Source organism: Chiloscyllium plagiosum, unplaced genomic scaffold, assembly GCF_037043375.1.
Source record: "Chiloscyllium plagiosum isolate Xiang-an unplaced genomic scaffold, Cpla_swu_hap1 HiC_scaffold_6, whole genome shotgun sequence".
In the NCBI taxonomy this organism is placed as follows: domain Eukaryota; kingdom Metazoa; phylum Chordata; class Chondrichthyes; order Orectolobiformes; family Hemiscylliidae; genus Chiloscyllium; species Chiloscyllium plagiosum.
In genome coordinates, this window is record NW_028270144.1 from 64,394,934 (window position 1) to 64,415,117 (window position 20,184).

The 20,184-nt window shown below is 38.2% G+C and overlaps 1 protein-coding gene across 9 annotated transcripts in view; it reads left to right on the forward strand.

Annotated features, from left to right (window-relative positions):
• The window catches only part of dlg2 (discs, large homolog 2 (Drosophila)), a 1,025,979-nt gene that overhangs the window by 605,830 nt on the left and 399,965 nt on the right, over positions 1-20,184 (forward strand). For all 9 annotated transcript variants that reach the window (XM_043691613.2, XM_043691616.2, XM_087988059.1 and 6 more), the window contains one exon: positions 6,493-6,649. In XM_043691613.2, the coding sequence (XP_043547548.2) occupies positions 6,493-6,649 (157 nt within the window). The remainder of the gene's footprint in view (positions 1-6,492; positions 6,650-20,184) is intronic.

Here is a 20,184-nt window from a genome sequence, read left to right on the forward strand (position 1 = left end):
CTGCCTGACCTGCTGCGCTTTTCCAGCAACACATTTTCAGCTGAGATGAGATGTGTTTTAAATATCTCCCTTTTGTGATTTGAGACTGAGACAACTCTCTTTATATTTGCACAAAATGTGATTTTTTTGACTATGAACATGGTCTATTTTGCTCCTGGCTTCACTTTCTTGAATATTACCAGACTTGTCATAAATAAAATAGCTTGGACTTGGTCCTATAACTCAGCGTTCTACATTTTTGTTCTTAAAAGTTGGAGAGGTGTTTTTTCCATTTCTCTTCACTCTCTGTTCCTGTAGGATCCAGGTCCTTTTCCTTTGTCTCCCTTTATCTCACTCCCATGCTGATTCTAACCATTTAGTCTTCACCTGCTGTGATTCAGCAATCATTTGGGTTAAATAATAGCCCTCGGCCTTCCTTTTAGATGTACATGCTGAGGTGCGTTTTAATATTGTAGGGGAGAGAACTTCTCTAATAACACCAATTCTCTATTCCCTTTTTAATAGGTTGTAGCTGTGTTGGCATGGGTTTCTTACATTTCAGAATTGCTGATGAGATGCTTCTAACTCAAGTTCATTGACACTATGTGTTGCCTCCTGTTTGTAATCAACAGTCCCTTCAGGTGACATGGTGGAAATCATGGACATTTCCTTCTAGCTGACCATAGAACGTTACTATTCCCACTGCTTGGAGTAACTGTTCTGCCATGGGTAGTACAGGAAGATTCTACATCTCCTGAATTTGAGAACAAATTGGAGAATTTTAGGGCTTTGAAACCTGTTTCGATATTATGATGGTTATGGCTGTTAGTTAGTGATGCTCACATTCTACAAGTGAATAAAAACAATTGGGCATAATGGAATTTTCCTTGGCAGCTTCAAACTACATCTAATTACTATCTATTTGTGCTTGCTACTCTAATTCCAACATCTGTATTTTGAAATCCTGTCCCTGTTTTAACCTGTCCTCCATATATTTCTGACCTTAAAACTTTAGCTCCTTTTCTCTGGCTAATCTTTCTTGTCTTGAGTTTGACTTTCTAATTGTTCCTTCTTTCTGAATTTGTCTTTCTAACTCCTCTTCTCTGGTTTTAAACTACAGCTGCTGTTCCAGTTTTTATAGCTTTATTTGGGTTAAATTAACTAAATCAGGTTCCAATTCAATTTCTGTTGTTTACTCTCTTTCTTAACTGAAACTGAAACATTCAGCCAATATTCTCAAGAAGTCCTGCATCTGTCTCACTGGAGATCCACATGCTTAGAAATGGCTTTTAAATGATCGACATCTAAGGGCTGTCACTTTTGCCAAATTAAACATTCCCGTTCAATAAGTTCTTGGCAAAGGTCATTTTCTTAAATTATTTTAGCACATTTAGAAAACAAACAATCACTGCTGTAAACCTGACTTATTTTCAAATAGTTTGATTCTGGTCATTATCCTCTACTTGCAAATTTTAGGTAATTCAAACTCTACTTGTTTCACGATGGATTAAAATCTAACTATTTTAAATTTTAGCTTTGTCTTATTTTGCAATGGATACAGTCACAGACATGAGCCCCCAGTCGTCACTGGCCATGTGACAGTTATGTCTGTTGGTTGTAATAAATGATCCTTTTGGAAGACAGTATAGATCAAATGGCCTTCTCCAGACTTCGCTTCTTATATTCTTGAATTCCTACAATTCCTGCTTCTGATCATAATCCACTGACTTCTACTGAAAGTGGCTGTGTGAGAATGCCAGATGAGAATAGCATTGGGCTCAGCTATGATATTTTGTACAAAATTTTAAAAATCACACAACACCAGGTTATAGTCCATTTATTTGGAAGCACTAACTTTTGGAGTGCTGCTCCTTCATCAGATGGTTGTGGAGTATCAGATCATAAGAAACAAAATTTATAGTAAAAGTTTACAGTGTGATGTAACTGAAATTATATATTGCAAAAGACCTAGATTGTTTGTTAAGCCGCTCAGCTTTTAGAATGAACATGTTGGTCTCAGTTCTTTCATATGTAAATCGCAGAACATTTTTAAAGTTACATTCTCAAGTGTGTGATTTCAACCCAGATAATATGTTGAAGGTGTGAGGTGCCCTGTGTGAGACTTCCACCCCTAGAAAACTCTCAATGACTCAAAGAGGCATTACAACACCAAGCACTGGTTAAACCAACCAAATTCAACACCCGGAACAAAAGACATAACATCTACAACTTGCTGCCTTTGAGTCCAACAACCCTAATTGCAAATTGAAACTATAGAATAATCTTGAATGAGCCTCCAGTCTGTTATGTAGCAGGCCAGACCCTCTCAAAACGTTCTAAGCAGGTAGGCAAGACTCTGACTTTTCTTATTTTAAAGGCAGATGTCTAGTAGATATTCCAGGAGTGATGCAGCTGGTCAAACTACTCAGCTTTAAGCAAAACCGAATTTATTTGCACACGATAGTTTAAACACAAACAAAAGAAAACAGAATTTAGAATAACAACTATTTGGAAATGCAACCGACTTGAAATGGCAACTTACCGAAGGAGCTGATCCAGTACCTGCAACATCCCAAAAATACACCTGTTGGCAAATAGTAAATTCAAATTCAAGTTCTTACAGGCAGGAGAGATTGCAGGCAAGAAACATCTGTTGAAACATGGAACCTTTTTTCACAGTAACAGCTTCTCTGCTACAAGCAGTTTCTGACTGTCTGCTAAAACAAACCAAACTAGAAAAATAACCTGAAAAATGTGTTGCTGGAAAAGCGCAGCAGGTCAGGCAGCATCCAAGGAGCAGGAGAATCGACGTTTCGGGCATAAGTCCTTCTTCAGGAATCCTGAAGAAGGGCTTATGCCCGAAACGTCGATTCTCCTACTCCTTGGATGCTGCCTGACCTGCTGCGCTTTTCCAGCAACACATTTTTCAGCTCTGATCTCCAGCATCTGCAGCCCTCACTTTCTCCTAGAAAAATAACCTGAACTGGGAGGACTAGCTAATCCTCTGCCATTTTTAAAAGTAGCCTCATCCAGATATATGGGCACTTCTGCCTTTATAACCCATCTTTGAAAAAAAACAAGGACAAAATAACCTTGTTGAAGTGGCAGCATTTTCACACAGTAGTATCACCAACAAGCCTGGTTTGTTCAATCTTTCCGCATAAAATAACTCCCTCCCCTCCATCTCCAACACCCCAACCTCCATTCCAGACATCAGTTAAGTGAATCTTCCCTGAATTGCTTCCAACACCTTTATGTCCTTTCTTATATAGGGAGACCAAAATTGTGCACAGTACTCCAGATATTATCTGACCAGTACCCATATAAATGTGGAAAAGAATCTCAGTTTTTATATTCCATAGTTGGCAACATTCCATTTGCCTTCCTAATTACTTGCTGTATACTAATTTTCTGTGACTCCTGTACCAGGATACCCAGATCCCTCTGTACCTCAGAGTTCTGTAACCTTACACAATTTAAGTAATAGGCTGATTTCCTATTCTTCTTGCCAAAGTAGAGATTTTCCATATTTCCTACATTATACTCCATTTGTCAAAGTTTTGCCCCCCTACTTAATCTAGCCATATGCTATTACATATAGACACTCATATTACATATTACAGACACTCATTTGTGAGACCACAAGATGTAGAAGTACAGCACTGATTCCTGTGGCTCACCATTATTTACAGGTTGCCATTCTGAAAATGCCCCCCTTATCCCAACTGTCTGACTTCTCTTTGTTAGTAGGTGTGACTATGACACCATTGGCTCTTTATTAAGTAGCCTAATGTATGGTGCATTACTATTCATCTTCTAAAAATTCAAATATATTGCATCCATTACGTCCTCTTTTTATATCCTGTTGTTTCCTCTTCAAAGAATTGTAGTAAATCTGTCAAGCATGATTTCTTCTTCAAGAAACCATATTGATACCGTTTGGTCATGTTATGTATTTCTAAATACACCACTAATACATCCTGTATAATGGACTCTGACATTTTTCCAATATCAGATGTTAAGCCGTCTGACCTTTATTTACCTGTTTTATATCTGCTTTCCTTGCTGTGTCCTCTTCATATCTTAAATTCCTGACTATCTTTGTGTTTTTACTAATCATTATTTTACTTGGTTCCTTACTCCAAGTCATTAATATAAAGTTCATAATTTTAAATTTCATTGTCAAATTTATACTCTTTAAATTGTAGCGCTAATGAGCACATTGAGATAAGAATGGTAACAAAACTGATTGGCCAGCCTATAGTTTTGAAATAATTTTCTCAGAAGAGGGGAAACAAAATACATTTTAAATATTTAATAAGTATTTAAATATTTAATAAATATTTGAATATGTACACAGGCATTTAATTTACATACTGAAAAAAAGTCCTTCATTAGTAATAATGAAATAGTTTTGTTATTATGATTGAAGAAATTAACATAAATTATAAAGTCTAAAATTCTTAATGCTAATTCTAAGTATAAAGCAATATTCAGGCCGTTTGGTTTACTTAATTTCCCATGTGAGTTTTCAGAGAGTTATTAAAAGAAATGAATTCATGAACATGAACATGTAAAGGGGTATGAAATGAATTAAAAGGATTTGATTGAAATCTCAGGGTTATTTGATCCCTGACAGTGCAGCAGATGGGTCTACAGTTGCCTTCAGCTCCTTAGGCTAGAGAACAGATAACTTGCAATTGTTTACACTCTCGATTGTTATTCAGTGATTCTACGTATCAGATGAAGACTTAATTTGATTTATTGTTGTAAGACCAGAACATGTTCATCTATGATGTCCTCCACAGTCAAATAAAGAGTAGACATTCAAATATGAAACTTAGTGGTGGGCAATGCTCGCAAAATCATAACTAAAAAAGACCCAGTATAGCAAAGAAATGGACATAGGCAGAAAGTCGTATTTTAAAAAAGGACGCTGTGCAACTACCCTTGTCCAAACAACTTAAGTAATGTTTGATCCATGGATTTCATATTACCTATCTCAAACAGTAAGACAATGTATAAATGTCTGTTCACAACGAAATAATATTATAGACGGTGGAACATAACTGAAGGCAAGTAGATGTGATTAAGTATTGCTCCCATCTGCTTTTGAGCATAGTTTGTTTTACCTAGATGAAATGTATATTGATATATTTATACATGTAATTGTATTTGGTTTACTTCTGCATTCCTCTTATAAGAAATCAGATATCATTTTCTATGTTTCCAGCTGCACGCTATTCAAGGGAAAACAAACATGAAAGGGAATGAATCAATTAATCCCTGAAACCAAAAATGGGAATTGCACAATTTACTCGTATCTATTGGCTGCAACGCAAGCCACATGAATGATTTCGGCATAAGATAGCATTGTTGATTGGCTGGTTGCCTGAGCATGGGGCCAATATTTTGATTACCTACCACTAGTTATAGCTAATTTGACCTCTAAAACTAATGTTGCAATGTGGCTGTTGTGGGAGCTAAACCTGGCCTTAGAACAACAGAAGCTTGGAACAAAATGGAAGAAAGCAGGCTGTAAAGATTTTCAACATAAGAATATAAGAACACAGAAAAAGAAACCCCTTCCACAAGCCTGCTGTCTCTTTCAATTTGATCATTGTTGATGTATCTTTATTTCTCTTTCCTGTTATATTCCCAGAATCTTTGATTCCCTTAATAACCAAAGGTCTATTGATCCCTGCCTTAAACATTACTATGGTTGGAGCTTCCAATGCTTGCTGAGATAGCAAATTTCAAGGATTCGCAACCATCTTTAAATAAAGATAGGTTACCACATCTTAATTTTAAACATTAGGGCTCTTGACTTTGACCTCTCATTCTAGACTTCCTAATCGGGAAATATTCTTCCAGCATCAACCTAGAAAACTGAAGATTTTGAAAGGCTGGAATTTCACCACAAGTTTGGGCAGAACAGAGACAATTCATTAACAATTATGAGAAAAGAAATGGGTGCAGTGCACACTCTACAAACTTAAAAATATTTTGCTGAGTGTTTGTTGGGAAGCTACTTGACTTACTTTCAAATTTAAGGTGAAGTTAGGGTGAACATTTTCAAATTTAATTATAATAACTATAATAATAACACACAGCTGTTAAAAAAAGTAAGATTTCATCTCCTCACCATCTTATCCATTGAAACTGAAAAAGAGTTTTCAAATTAGGAATGATTTCACTAAAATCTAATTTGACTTTAATTTTTCTTTATTTTTGCCAACTGTTCTTACTTTTGAAACTTCAGTTAATCAGCTATTTGTTTTTGTGCAATTTAATGATAGGCCTTTGAAAAATGCAGACAATATAAATCATGTAACAATTTAAAATCTTTCAGAAATTGGAAATAGAATGGTCAACTCTTTAATGATCCAACTTTTGTGGTTGATTTATTCAGTGTATAAATCACTGGTACATATCCATCTTATTAGCAAATAGATTAAAAGTGGAGAAAATTGTTTTAAAGTCCCTGACTTTCATTTTTTTTTCTACTTACAGGGAACCAAGAAAATTTGTGCTGCACAGAGGATCTGGTGGATTAGGCTTTAACATTGTTGGGGGTGAAGATGGTGAAGGAATATTCATTTCGTTTATCCTGGCAGGTGGACCAGCAGATCTTAGTGGAGAGCTGCGAAGAGGTGACCAAATTCTATCAGTAAGTCTTTTTATTTTGGTGTAGTCATGTTTAAAAGCTCCTGTTGTGCGATTATTGATGAAGTGTATCCATTGTGTAATCTAAACAGGAATGTTGCAGATACCATCCAAAGAACTTTGAACAAGAAAGTAATTAATGCCCAACTCTCAAACCACCACACCAAAATTAATAAGCAAGATTACCACTCAAAATTGCCTGCAATTGCATGTGATCAGTGTGCTGTGTATGACAATCACACCTCAAGAAGCAATGCATTTATCATTGGAAAGGTGAAGTTAAGGCAGTGGACACAAACCAATAGTGTGTCAAGATAGCCAGGAAGGAAATATGGATGGAACAAGTTGATAGCTGCTGACTACAGCCTGCAGTTTTAGTGTGGTACTGAAACTAATTGTATTCTGAAAGCAGCCTAAGCTGCATTACACCAATCAGTTTTGGGAAGGAATCCGGAATTGACATTGGGATCCCAATTTTCAGAGAGGGAATGTTGTGACCTAGACCATTATGGGATACCAAATCAACATTACATATGGCATTCTATGGTTGATAATAAATCCCTGCATAGTGCAGTATATAGTGCCTGAAAAATAGCTTCTATCTGTCTTAAGTTGTGCTTTGAATAATTATTTATGCATTGCATTTAAATTTCTTAATATGCAAATGCATTTAGAAGAATGTGACCTTGAGATATTTTATTGTATTAGAAAGAGCTTTATAAATATAAATCATTATTGTCATTGATATATAATAATGCCAAACGAATCATAAAGTCACAAAAAAAGTCATTTTTAAGTATCAAGCCTGAAGTTGGAATATTTATTGCAATTATTCTTCATAATTTTAAAAAATTACTGTATGGCTTATTCTTTTCTTTGCTAGCACTAAATATTGTGTTTTAGTTTGGCACTTCAGCCAGATTGAACAATTTTTTTCAAATGCTGAATGAAGGAATTCAGATATTGGATCATTGTACGATTTATTTTAATTCTGATCTTTTACATTTAGTTGTTGAAATAAATGATATGAAGAGTGAGAGTTGGAAACTTGCAATTCTCATACACCTAATTGTGCTTGTTTTTGACAAGAATCGATTTTCCAGTGTCAGTGTTGTTTTAAAGACACCTGTTTTGTAGACCTCAAACAGAATGATGCAATTACAAAAATGGCAGATTATATTTTGGAAGTGGAGATGATTTGCTCCTTGTCACTGAACATTAAATTTATTTGATTGCTCTATTTTGTCCTTATTTTTGCATTAATATGATTTAAAAGTGATACAGGAGCTCCAAACATTACTGTAAAACAGCATGCACAAATGTTGTTTTGTTATTGTTTTTTTCTACTTTCTGTCTCCAGGATTATGCTATCTGTTTTGAATACACTATCAGTGATATTTTTTACCATGATTGGATTTCAGCTGTATATTCAGATATAGATCCGTTTGTTCTGTAAAATATGTATGTACATTTTTGCACAGACTTCACTTGCTACTTAGGCAAATTATCGATCTTTCTACTCCATCTATATGAAAATTTACAAATAAGCCAGAGGCAACGTTTTTCTGTGAAATTGTTAATACCCTAGAAAAATGAAAGCAACTAATAGAAGCAGTAAGTAGTGAGAACTGTCTGTCTCTAGCTCCCAATAGTTCTCATACTTATTGTGTATTGGTGATATTGTTGTGTTTAAATATATATTACATAGGTAGGCTTCTAGGCAGACTGGATTTACTAGTTTGACAGAACTTGATATGTTCTTGAGAAAAATCTCAAATCAATTTTTTTTCTCTTAGGAATTCTGAACACTGCCAGAAGAGGGCTGTATTCAATCAAACATGAATTTCAGTGTATTTCTTTATGTGATTGTTTACTTTTATAGGTGACAGAAATTCTTGGCTTTCTGCATTAATAACAATTTACATTTTATATAACACTATTAATATAGGAAAACACCCCAAGGTGCCTCACAGAAATGTAATAAGGCATAAATTGACAATGAAACAAGTATGAAATATTGAGGCAGAGGGGATGGGGAGTTAGATGTGGTGGTAACTAAAGGCTTTGTCAAAGATGTTGATTTTAAGGAAGGTCTTAATGAACAAGAAACCAAATGAGAGGGATTAAGCTCAAGGGAGGAAATTCCAGAGCTTACACATAGCCTCCAAAGGTGAGGTGAAGGAAATCTTCTCAAAGCTTACTGTGGAGGAAATAGCCTAGAATTGCAACAGCCCAGAATTATAGGGCTGAAGGAGTTCAAAGATATAGAGAAATGCAGGCCATACAGGTATTTGAAATATAAGGAAGAAATTTCTAGTTTGGAGATATTGGGGATCAAAAGCCAAAGCAGATCAGTAACTACTGGGGTGATGCATGAACAAGACTTAATGTGATTTTGGATATTAAAGATTAGGGTGAGAATACGTTAATTGGGTGATCGATAACAGGTCATCCAGAAGGCTATTAGTGCAGTTCTCTGGAAGTGAGAAAATAAAATTGATAATTTTGCAGATGGGTTGAGGAAGAGCTGGAGATGGGTGATGTTCCAGGATTGTAAATAGGCTGATGTAAAGGATGTGCTGTAGAAAGTACAGCACAGTCTCAAATAGGACAAAAAGTTGCATACAAGGATATGATACAAGTATCCCAAGCTTCACCCTCCAGGAGACCTGATGGTTTGGTGTATACTTCAACCTCCAAACCCCAATAAAATTAGAGATAAAATTAGCTCCCTTCTCTGCAGTCTTGGACAGTGCTAACACAACAATGTAAAATTTCCTAATACTAACTCATACATCCCTATCAATAGTCCACTATAGCCTGCCTTTAAAGTTAAATTTCTGGAAGGCCTTATCTCAGTAGGATTTGAAAATAGACAATGTTAACACCTAAATGTTATTTTGCGTCTGGAAGGATAACGTGAGAAATGAAACTTGTTAAAAATGACACAAAGCCGATTTCTGGTAAGATTCAGCCTCTGCTGTATGAATTTCCCAGATTGTTTGCTCGGCCTCTGAATTAAGTTTGTTCATATAAAAGTACCCATTATGAATGAGCAGAACACACTGGTTGCCAAGATTTAATTGAGTAATTTGCCTCCTTATGTTCAAAAGGGTTAAGTAGCTGGAGTGACCTTCCATTTGACATATCCCTGGTCTATAAATTACTATACTAGGAGTCGTAGCAGAGCCAAGATGCTCTAACAGTCAGACACAATGGTTATAGGCAACATCCTCCTTGTTACTATCCCAATTGGTGCTGACGTATTTGTGGTTATATTTCAGCATAAGTTCTCATTAACAAAATTAGCATACAAATTAGCAGAAGTTTTGGCAGAACTTCTAAGAAATTTTGCAGCTAATGTATTGTATTAATCATAATTTTGAATAAACGGATGCTTTGGGATTAAGAACAGAAATTGCTGGATTATTAGGTCTCTGGTAAGAGAAACACAGTAATAATGGCATAGCTTTAATGATTGGTCCTCCTTGCAGTCTGGAAGGTCAGTTAAAGATCAGGAACCCAAAAGTTAGTGGAGTAGGCTTTGCTTATCAATTACCTCTCTGTAGAATTAAATAGCTGACCTGTCATTTGTAGTGGGAGATTTTGGCATACTTGAAAACATATGCCATTTAAATGTAGAATTCAGTAGGTTTATTCTTAGTATGCCATGTTATTTTCTTCCTTTTAATTCTCTCCCAACTGTTCCTCCTCTGCCCACTCATCTGCTTCTAAGTCCCAACTGGCGAGATTTCTATATTGCCATACCTTCACAATTCCTGATTAAACTCTTCCTTAGACTTCCCTCAGTGTCAATGGTGTGTCTACAACCCAACGACTACAACATTTTCAGATTAGTGATCTTATGTCAGTTTGTTCTTGATGTAATCCTGTGTGATCTCTTTAGATTAAAAAATAATCACTAGTACAAGTTATTAACTCTAGTTATTTCATTAACTTAAAGCAATTTAATTTGGTAATCAGAAGTAAATGTTTTCCCAGAGAAAAAAATTGTATATTCTTGTACAACCTTATTCTGGTGAATAGAACTCAAAAGATGTGATGATCATTTCCTGGTCCAAGAAGAGAAGAACTTTATAGCCGCTTGTTTACCTCCATCTTCAACATTCATTCTCTTCACTGCTGAAGTGCAGCGGCATGATTCACTGCAGTAAAGCGCTAAAGCTCTTTTAACAGCACCTTGAATTGAATTAGCTTTATTATCACATTTACTCAAAAGGGTATAATGAAAAGGTTGCAAGTCACCACTTACAGCACCATCTTAGGTACAAAACTACGCAGGTAGACAGCTTCTTCAATTACAAGATTAGTTACAGTAACAATGTCACAGCACCATCTTAGGTATGTCTCAGTACAGTCCTTTGTTACAGAATAGAGCTATTAGAAAGACAAGGGCAGAAGAGGCGTGGGATCAACATTACCTGTAGGTTCCCCTTCAAGTTACAAAATGTCTTGAGATGGAACTGTACTGCAATATCTTCACAGTTGTTCATTAAAAACCCTGGAACCCCTCCAGGACTCCTCCCAAAACTGCTGTGAGTGTTCGTGCAGTCCAAGGATTGCAATGGTTCAAGAACTCAACTCACCATCACCTTTGTCAATGCAACTAAGGATGGATAATAACCCAACCTTTGCTCGTATCCCATGCATGAATAAAAAAAAATTCTATTGTTATGAACATACTGAAAATGGACCATCAATGTTCAACTTTCAACATTTGATTTTCACAATCAAGGTTTTCATGGATTAAAATTAGTTTTGTAAAGCCTACTACTGACCTGGTTGCTTTGATGTCCAGGCAATTACTTGGAAGATCTGGAAGTGGCTTCCACTTTAATCAAGAAGCAACAAAACTCAGCGAGGCATCAATGAATTCACGTCTGCTGTTTTATTTACACTTGCATGATAACTTTGAAATTAATCTGCAGAGTGTTCAGTTAAAAAAAAATCTCTGATCCAAACTCAGAATTCATCATGGCTGATCATCCAACTCATGAGCTTAATCCTGCTTTCTCCCCATAATCTTTGACCCCATTCACCCCAAGTGCTATATCTCGCTGTCTTTTGAAAACATTCTGTGTTTTGGCATCAATTACTTCCTGTGGTAATGAATTACACCGCCTCACCACTCTTTGGGCGAAGAAATGTCTCCTCATTTCAGTCCTAAATTGTCTACCCCAATTCCTCAGGCTATGACCCTGGTCCTGGATACACCCAATATTGGGAACATCCTCTCTATATCTACCCTGTCTAGTCCTGTTAGGATTTTATAAATCTCTGAGACTCTTCTTCCCCTCTACCACCCCCTCCCCTGCCCCCAACCCCCATTCGTCTGAACTCCAGCAAAAACTACCCTAACATAGTCAATCTCTCCTCATACGTCAGTCCCACCATCTCCGGAATCAGCCTGGTAAACTTTTGCTGCACTCCTCAAGAGTAAGAGCATTCTTCCTCAGAAAAGAATCTAAAACTGCACCCAGTATTCTACGTGTGGCCTCACCAAGGCCCTGTATAACTGTAACAACACAACCCTGCTCGTGTACTCGAAACCTCTCACAATGAAGATCAACGTACCGTTTGCTTTTTTTACTGCCTACTGCACCTGCATGCTTACCTTCAATGACTGGTGCACATGGATGCCCAAGTCCCACTGCACACTCCCCTCTCCCAATTTACAGCCATTCAGTTGGCAATCTGCCTTTTTGTTTTTGCTTCCAAAGTGAATAACTTCACATTTATCCAAATTATACTACATCTGCCATTGACTTGCACACTCACCCACGTGTCCAGATCATGCTGAAGGATCTCTGCATCCTTATCACAGTTCACCTTCCCACCTAACTTGTTATCATCTGCAAACTTTGAGATGTTACATTTTGTTCCCTCATCCAAATCATTAATATATGTTGTAAATAGCTGGGGTCCCAGCACCGATCCCTGTGGCACCCCACTGGTTACTGCCTGCCAAATTGAAAAGGACCCATTAATTCTTACTCTTTGTTTCCACTCTACAAACCAGTTTTCTATCCATCTCAATACCAATTACCCTAATCCCATGCGCTTTTATCTTGCACAATAATCTCTTACGCAGGACTTTGTCAAACGCTTTCTGAAAGTCAAAATATACCACGTTGATTGGCTCCCCCTTGTCAACTCTACTAGTTACATCTTCATAGAATTCCAACAGGTCTGTCGAGCACGATTTTCCCTTCATAAATCCATACTGACTCTTTCTGATCCTGCTACAGGGAACTATAGACCAGTGAGCCTGACCTCGGTGGTGGGCAAGTTGTTGGAGGGAATCCTGAGGGACAGAATGTACATGTATTTGGAAAGGCAAGGACTGATTCAGGATAGTTAACATGGCTTTGTGCATGGGAAATCATGTCTCACAAACTTGACTGAGTTTTTTGAAGGTTAGATCTCATGGAATACAGGGAGAACTAGCCATTTGGATACAGAACTGGGCTCAAAGGTAGAAGACAGAGGGTGGTGGTGGAGGGTTGTTTTTCAGACTGGAGGCCTGTGACCAGTGGAGTGCCACAAGGTGCTGGGCCCTCTACTTTTTGTCATTTACATAAATGAGCATAAGAGGTACAGTTAGTAAGTTTGCAGATGACACCAAAATTGGAGGTGTAGTGGACAGCGAAGAGGGTTACCTCAGATTACAACAGGATCTTGACCAGATGGGCCAATGGGCTGAGAAGTGGCAGATGGAGTTTAATTCAGATAAATGCAAGGTGCTGCATTTTGGGAAAGCAAATCTTAGCAGGACTTATACACTTAATGGTAAGGTCCCAGGGAGTGTTGGAGTGCCGGATCAAAGCTCCTTGAAAGTGGAGTTGCAGATAGATAGGATAGTGAAGAAGGCATTTGGTATGCTTTCCTTTATTGGTCAGAGTATTGAGTACAGGAATTGGGAGGTCATGTTGCGGCTGTACAGGACATTGGTTAGGCCACTGTTGGAATATTCCGTGCAATTCTGGTCTCCTTCCTATTGGAAAGATGTTGTGAAACTTGAAAGGGTTCAGACAAGATTTACAAGGATGTTGCCAGGGTATGAGGATCTGAGCTACAGGGAGAGGCTGAACAGGGTGGAGCTGTTTTCCCTGAAGCATTGGAAGCTGAGGGGTGACCTTATAGAGGTTTACAAAATTATGAGGGGCATGGATAGGATAAATAGACAAAGTCTTTTCCCTGGGGTCGGGGAGTCCAGAATTAGAGGGCATAGGTTTAGGGTGAGAGGGGAAAGATATAAAAGAGACCTGAGGGGCAACTTTTTCACGCAGAGGGTGGTACGTGTATGGAATGAGCTGCCAGAGGATGTTGTGGAGGCTGGTACAATTGCAACATTTAAGAGGCATTTGGATGGGTATATGAATAGGAAGGGTTTGGAGGGGTATGGGTTGGGTGGGACCAGATTGGGTTGGGATATCTGGTCGCCATGGACAGGTTGGATTGAAGGGTCCGTTTCCATGCTGTATATCTCTATGACTCTATGACTCTACTGCTTTCTGAATGGTCTGCTATAAAGTCCTTGATAATGGATTCAAGAATTTTCCCCACTACCAATGTTAAGCTTACTGGTCTACGATTCCTTGTTTTCTCTCTACCTTCCTTTTGAATATTGGAGTGACATTAGCTACCCTGCAAGCTGTCGGAAATGTTCCAGAGTCTGTAGAATCCTGGAAGACAATTGCCAATGCATCCACTATTTCTAGGGCCACTTCCTTAAATACTCTGGCATGTAGATTATCAGACTCTGGAGATTTTGCCACCTTCAATTCCTTCAATTATCCCAGCACCATTTCTCTACTAATGTTGATCTCCATCAGTTCTTCCCTCTCACTGAATCTTGCATCCTCCAACATTTCTGGTATCTGATTTGTGTCCTCTTTTGTGAAGACAGAATCAAAGTATGTAGTCAATTACTCAGCCATTTCTTTGTCCCCTATTTTAAATTTCCCCATTTCTGTCTGTAGGGGACCTATATTTTGTCTTCACCAATCTCTTTCTCGTCATGTACCTATCAAAACACATAGTGTCAGTCTTTATGTTCCCTGCAAGCTTACTTTTGTACTGCACTTTCCTTCTTAATTAATCTATTGGTCCTTCTTTGTTGAATTTTAAACTGCTCCCAATCTTCAGACTTAATATTTTTCTTGGGTCATCTGTGTGCTTCTTCCTTGGATCAGATACTACTTCTAATTTCCTTTCTCAGCCATTGCCATCTTACCCAATTTGCTTTTGTGCCAGACAGGAATAAACAGTTGTTGTAGTTCCCCAATGTGCTCCTTGAACGTTTACCATTACCTATTCACTGTCATTGACAGTGGCAGACAGCTCCACTCCATCCATCAGGATCCTGAGGTCTCTGTTGGCAAATCATGCTACCAGTTTCCCCTTGTCTGCCACGTCCTCCTCTGGGCATGTTTACAATTGTGCAGTTGAGTTTCCGAGTTCCAGTGCTTGTCTGAGTGAGCAACCATGTTTCAAAGATGTCTCTGGTGCCAAGGATGCCAGTCTATTTTGGGATATTAGGCCAGCAGCAAATTCTTCAGGCTGCAGCAAATAGGAGAATTGGGCTAGCTTTGGGCAAAAAAGGCACAAGATAGGTACTTGATGAGATGCATTTGGAAATGTTGTTTGAGAATACTTGCTGGGCCCCACAGACACAAACCCTCCCTGAAACTCGATGAAAAGGACACAGCCAAAAACTGGTAAAATGGTAAAGTGATTAAACACATTTTATCAAGATCAGTTTACCATTTCCCATCTAATGCCTTTCTCTTTTGTTTTCTCGCTAGTCAGTGATTTACACATCTTGCCAAATATGATCTTTTACCCTACACCTTACTTTAATACTATGTCTGTTACATGGTTCACAAGAACATCGTTCCCTGCATAGTTCAGGGACTGACCATTCCAATAGTACAGCCCCCACTGCCCCAATGCTGGCGTTAGTGCCCCACAAGCCAGAAACTACTGTCTCCTTCCAAGTTCTGCTCCTCATATTAACTATTCAGAATCTCTTTCCTTATTCTCCTATATCATTGGTACTTCTTTGGACCATGGTGACTAGATTCCCCCCCCACACCACTCCTTTTCACTGTACGTTGATCTCCAGTCCAGAGGAATTGTCCTAAGCCCTAGTACTAAGTAAGCATCGCAGCCTTTCGAACCTCATTCATTGCTGCAGAGAACATTTTAAGTCCCCTTCACTACACTGTCACACACTGACACTATTCTTTTTTGTTCCCCTGATTAAATGAATTCCTGTACCATGGTGCCATAGTCAGTTGTCTGACCCAGCCCTCACTCCCAAACTATCAAACAATCAAAGAACCTTAACGTTGCAAAGGCTCCTGTACACCTAACTTTCCAGAGTCACACCCTCCTTTCCTTGACCAGTGACTAAATCAGAACACCCTATCTTATAGGATGTGACTATCTCCTGGAATAAAATGTCCATGTAACTTGCCCCCTTCCTGATGTGTTTTGCAACTGTAAAATAAGGTGTTTATCTTTCAGCCTCCTGCTGATAAACTGAGAGTCAAAGGCTCTCGAACTTCAAACATTTGGTGCAGATGTGTTTGTCCAAGATCATACTAGTGTCCAGGAAATAACACGTTCTGTAATCATCACACATCACCTGCTCTATCATCTTTATTATTTCTTAATTAAAGATTAAATTAATTAATGTTTATTTTCATCATGACTTACTGTCCTAAATTAAACCTTAGAACCTAAAAAAACTTTACTACTTAAGAATAAGATAGATAAATGAATAATTAGTTTGTTACTTCCCTTCCACTAGAATCTTTTAAATAATAAGTTAGCTAATTACAGGTTGTTAACTTTTTTTTAATTCAGCATTTTACACACAGTTCCTTTCGGCAGCTGTTCACCAAACAATCAACTTAAAAATATTCCTGTGATATCAGTTTGACCTTTCTTCTAAACCCTACATATACAGTATATCTTTCTCTACACTCTGTGTATCTGCCATAAGTCTCTCTCTGTCCACTCCTCTGCCAAACAATCATATAATAGCTTTCCTGCAATGTCACTGTTCACTGTTGCTTTCAAAATGTCTCAGGATACTTTGCTTGACTGCACCTCTGTGCCCTGTTAACTACCTCTCTCAGTTCCTCCACTCTCTAGATGCAACTGACTGCCTGTCTTGCATTCCCCTTTCGTTCCATCCTCCAGGTGCTGCTGACTGCCAGTCTCAGGTCGTCCGCTTCTCTGCTTTACTTTTGGTGCTTCTGACTGCCTGTGTTAGGATCCTCTGTTCATCTGTTCCTTTAGTAGCTGATGACTGCGAGGATTGGGGCCCTGCTCTTGCGCATTCCTTGACCCAAAGTGCTGTGCGGAAGGATGTTAGAGGATTTAAACCCAGTGATAGTGAAAAAACACTGATGTTAAGTGAGCAGCCACAATTATGTGTGATTTGGAGGGAAAATTGCAGATAGTTTTGCTCCCATGCACCCGCTGTCTTTGTAGTGGTTCCTGGTTTAAAAGATGCTATTGAAGGAGGCTTCATTATTTGCTACAGTATATTTTGTCTAAGATACATACTGTTGCTACTGGTGATTGGAGTAAATGTTGATAGTAGGTGGTAGGGTGTTAATCAAGTGGGCTGCTTTGATCTAGATGATGTTGAATTTCTTTCACATTGTTGAAGCTGTATGTATCCAGTAAAGTGGAGAATATTCGTTACTCTTGACATGTGCATTGTAGATAGTGAACAGGTTTCTCGTGAGTCAGAAGGAGAGTTATTCACGACAAAATTCTCTCATCCCTGTTGTTGTGGTCACAGTATTTATGTGGCTGGTTCATTCAGTTTTTGGTCAAAGGTAAATACAGGATGTTGGAAGTGTGGGAACTCAGTGAATCGTAATGCTTTTGATTTTGAAAGCAGATGGTCAGATTCTATTCTGTTGAAGATGGTAATTTCCTGGCATTTGTGTTATGCAAAAGTTAATTGCCACTTATGAGCCCTACTGTTTGCTTTGCCCATACTGGCTGCTGAATTCCCTAAATTAGAGAGTGCAGAGTGACAATAATGGAGTCGTACCTACACACAACTGTGTCAAAGCTGTTCATGCACTTCTGACCTGATTTAACATGAAAGAATCAGCATTGTTCATCAGTGCTACTAATTTTTAGCCAGAATTCAACCCTAAGTACATGAAGTTTGCAAAGTATTTTGAATGTCACTGTACAAAGGTACAGAATGGCAATGGATGATCAACCAATAAACAGAATTTAACTTATTAAAGTGTTGACAGCATCTTCACCTGTCCTTACTCATTCCAGCCACATGTGAAATCATACGTCATGACAAATGTCAAGAAATGTGATTAGGGTTGTATTCTTATGTGCATTGAAGAAAAGAAACTTTTCTAGTTTCTTATGCAGCATGACCATGTTGGAAATTGAAATCAATTACTTTGATGGACAGCAAGATGCAATGGCCTTTATTAACACTAGTGAATATAAGGCACATACATCGATGAACTAGAATATTCACACTCTGCACCACTTACCAAAAGATAATTACATTGCTAGCCATGCCAGAATTTTGTTATTGACTTCTACATATCCACAAATGACTAGATAATCTTCATCAGTAACTTTGAAATTTTAAAGTAGCTGACCTTCTTAGCCACAGTACTATTGCAGCAATATTAATGTTAGTAAAACAACTTGTAACATTAAAGTCTGTATGATTTCAGTCATTTTGCATGGGCATGAATCTTGTTACAATTAGAGAAGTTAAAGGCAGAATTAGTGACAGATAGCATGCTGCTGAAAGTAGTCAGTGTCTAAAACTGAGTGGCTTCACAAAATAAAAGAAGAAATGTCCTGTACTACACTGTAAACATTGATCTTGCATTGTTTGATAGTACTGTACTTGTATTGTGTGTGCGGAACACAAGCCTCCTGAAAGCACTACAGTAACGTTTATTCCATCTTGCCATAAAGGACATTGGAGCGTAAAGATGAAACAAGGATCTCTTGAAGCAGTCAGGTGTCAGCAAAAAATGGCTGCATTGGTTTTTTCATTAGAAACTGTAAAGCATGTACACTCTGTTTTAAAAAAAAACTGTTAAACTGCATTGTACAAGTCTGCAATTAACTCCATGGCCAACAAAATCATGGCAACATCTCCAAATCAGCATGTTCAGAGGAGTGCAAGCAGATCCTGAGAATGGAAGTTTTTCTTTCACTCATACATTTTTAATTTTTTTTAATTCTCTCGTGGGACATGGACATTTATTGCCTGTCCGTGGTTGCCTTTGAGAAGGTGATGAGCTGCCCTCTTGAACTGTTTCAGTTTATGTGCTGTAGGTAGATGCACAATGCCATTAGGGATGAAATTTCAGGAATTTAACCCAGCGACAATGAAGGAACAGCAATATATTTCCAAGTTAAGATGGTGGATGGCTTGGAAGAGAGCTTATAGGTGGTGGTGTTCCCTTGTATCTGTTGTCTTCTAGATGGAAGTAGATTTGAAAAGTGCTGTCTCAACGTTTTTGGTGAATTTCTGCAGTGGAACTTGTAGCTAGAATACACTGCTGCTACTGAGTGTTGGTGGTGGAGAAAGTGGAAACTTGTGGGTGTGGTGCCAATCAAGCAGGCTGTTTTGTCTTGGATGGTATTAAGCATTTTGGATGTTGTTGGACCCACAACCATTCAGGCATGGGGCATATTCCATCACACTCTTGACTTGTGCCTTGTGGATGGTGGACAGACGGGAGTCAGGGATTGAGTTACTCGCCACAGAGTAACTCCTAGCCTCTGGTCTGATCTTGTAGTCATGATTTATAGTGAGTCCAGTTGAGATTGTGGTCAGTGGAAGTCCTGAGGATTCAGTTATGATAATGCCATTGAATGTCAGGGGCAGTAGATAGGTTGGCTTTTATTGAAGACAGTCTTTGTCTGGCAATAGAGTGATGTCAATGTTACTTGCCACTTGTCAACTCAATTCATGGAAAAGAGTGTCAATTGGCTAAGCCAGCATTTATTACTCATCGCTAATTGCCCTGGTGGTGATAAACTGTCTTCTTGAACTGCTGCAGTCCTTGGGATGTGAGGATACCCATGATGCTGTTAGAAAGAGAGATTATGACGTAGTGACTGCAAAGGAACAGCAATGTAGTACTAATTCAGGATGGTGTGACTTGATAGGGAACTTTTCATGCATCTGCTGTCCACGTCCTTCTAGATGGCAAAGATTGGAGTTTTGAAATGTACTGTCAGAGAAATTTTGATAAGTTACTCCAATGAATCTTGTAGATGGTACACACTGCACTGCATGTTGCTCATGAAGGTGTGAATGTTGACAGTGGCATGGGGCATGCCATTCAAGCATGTTTCTTTGTCACGGATTATATCAAATTTCTTGGGTGTTGTTGGAGCTGCAGTCATCCAGGTAAATACACAGCATTCCTCCACACTACTGACCTATGCTTTGAACTGTCAACTGAATTGCATTATAATTACTCTATT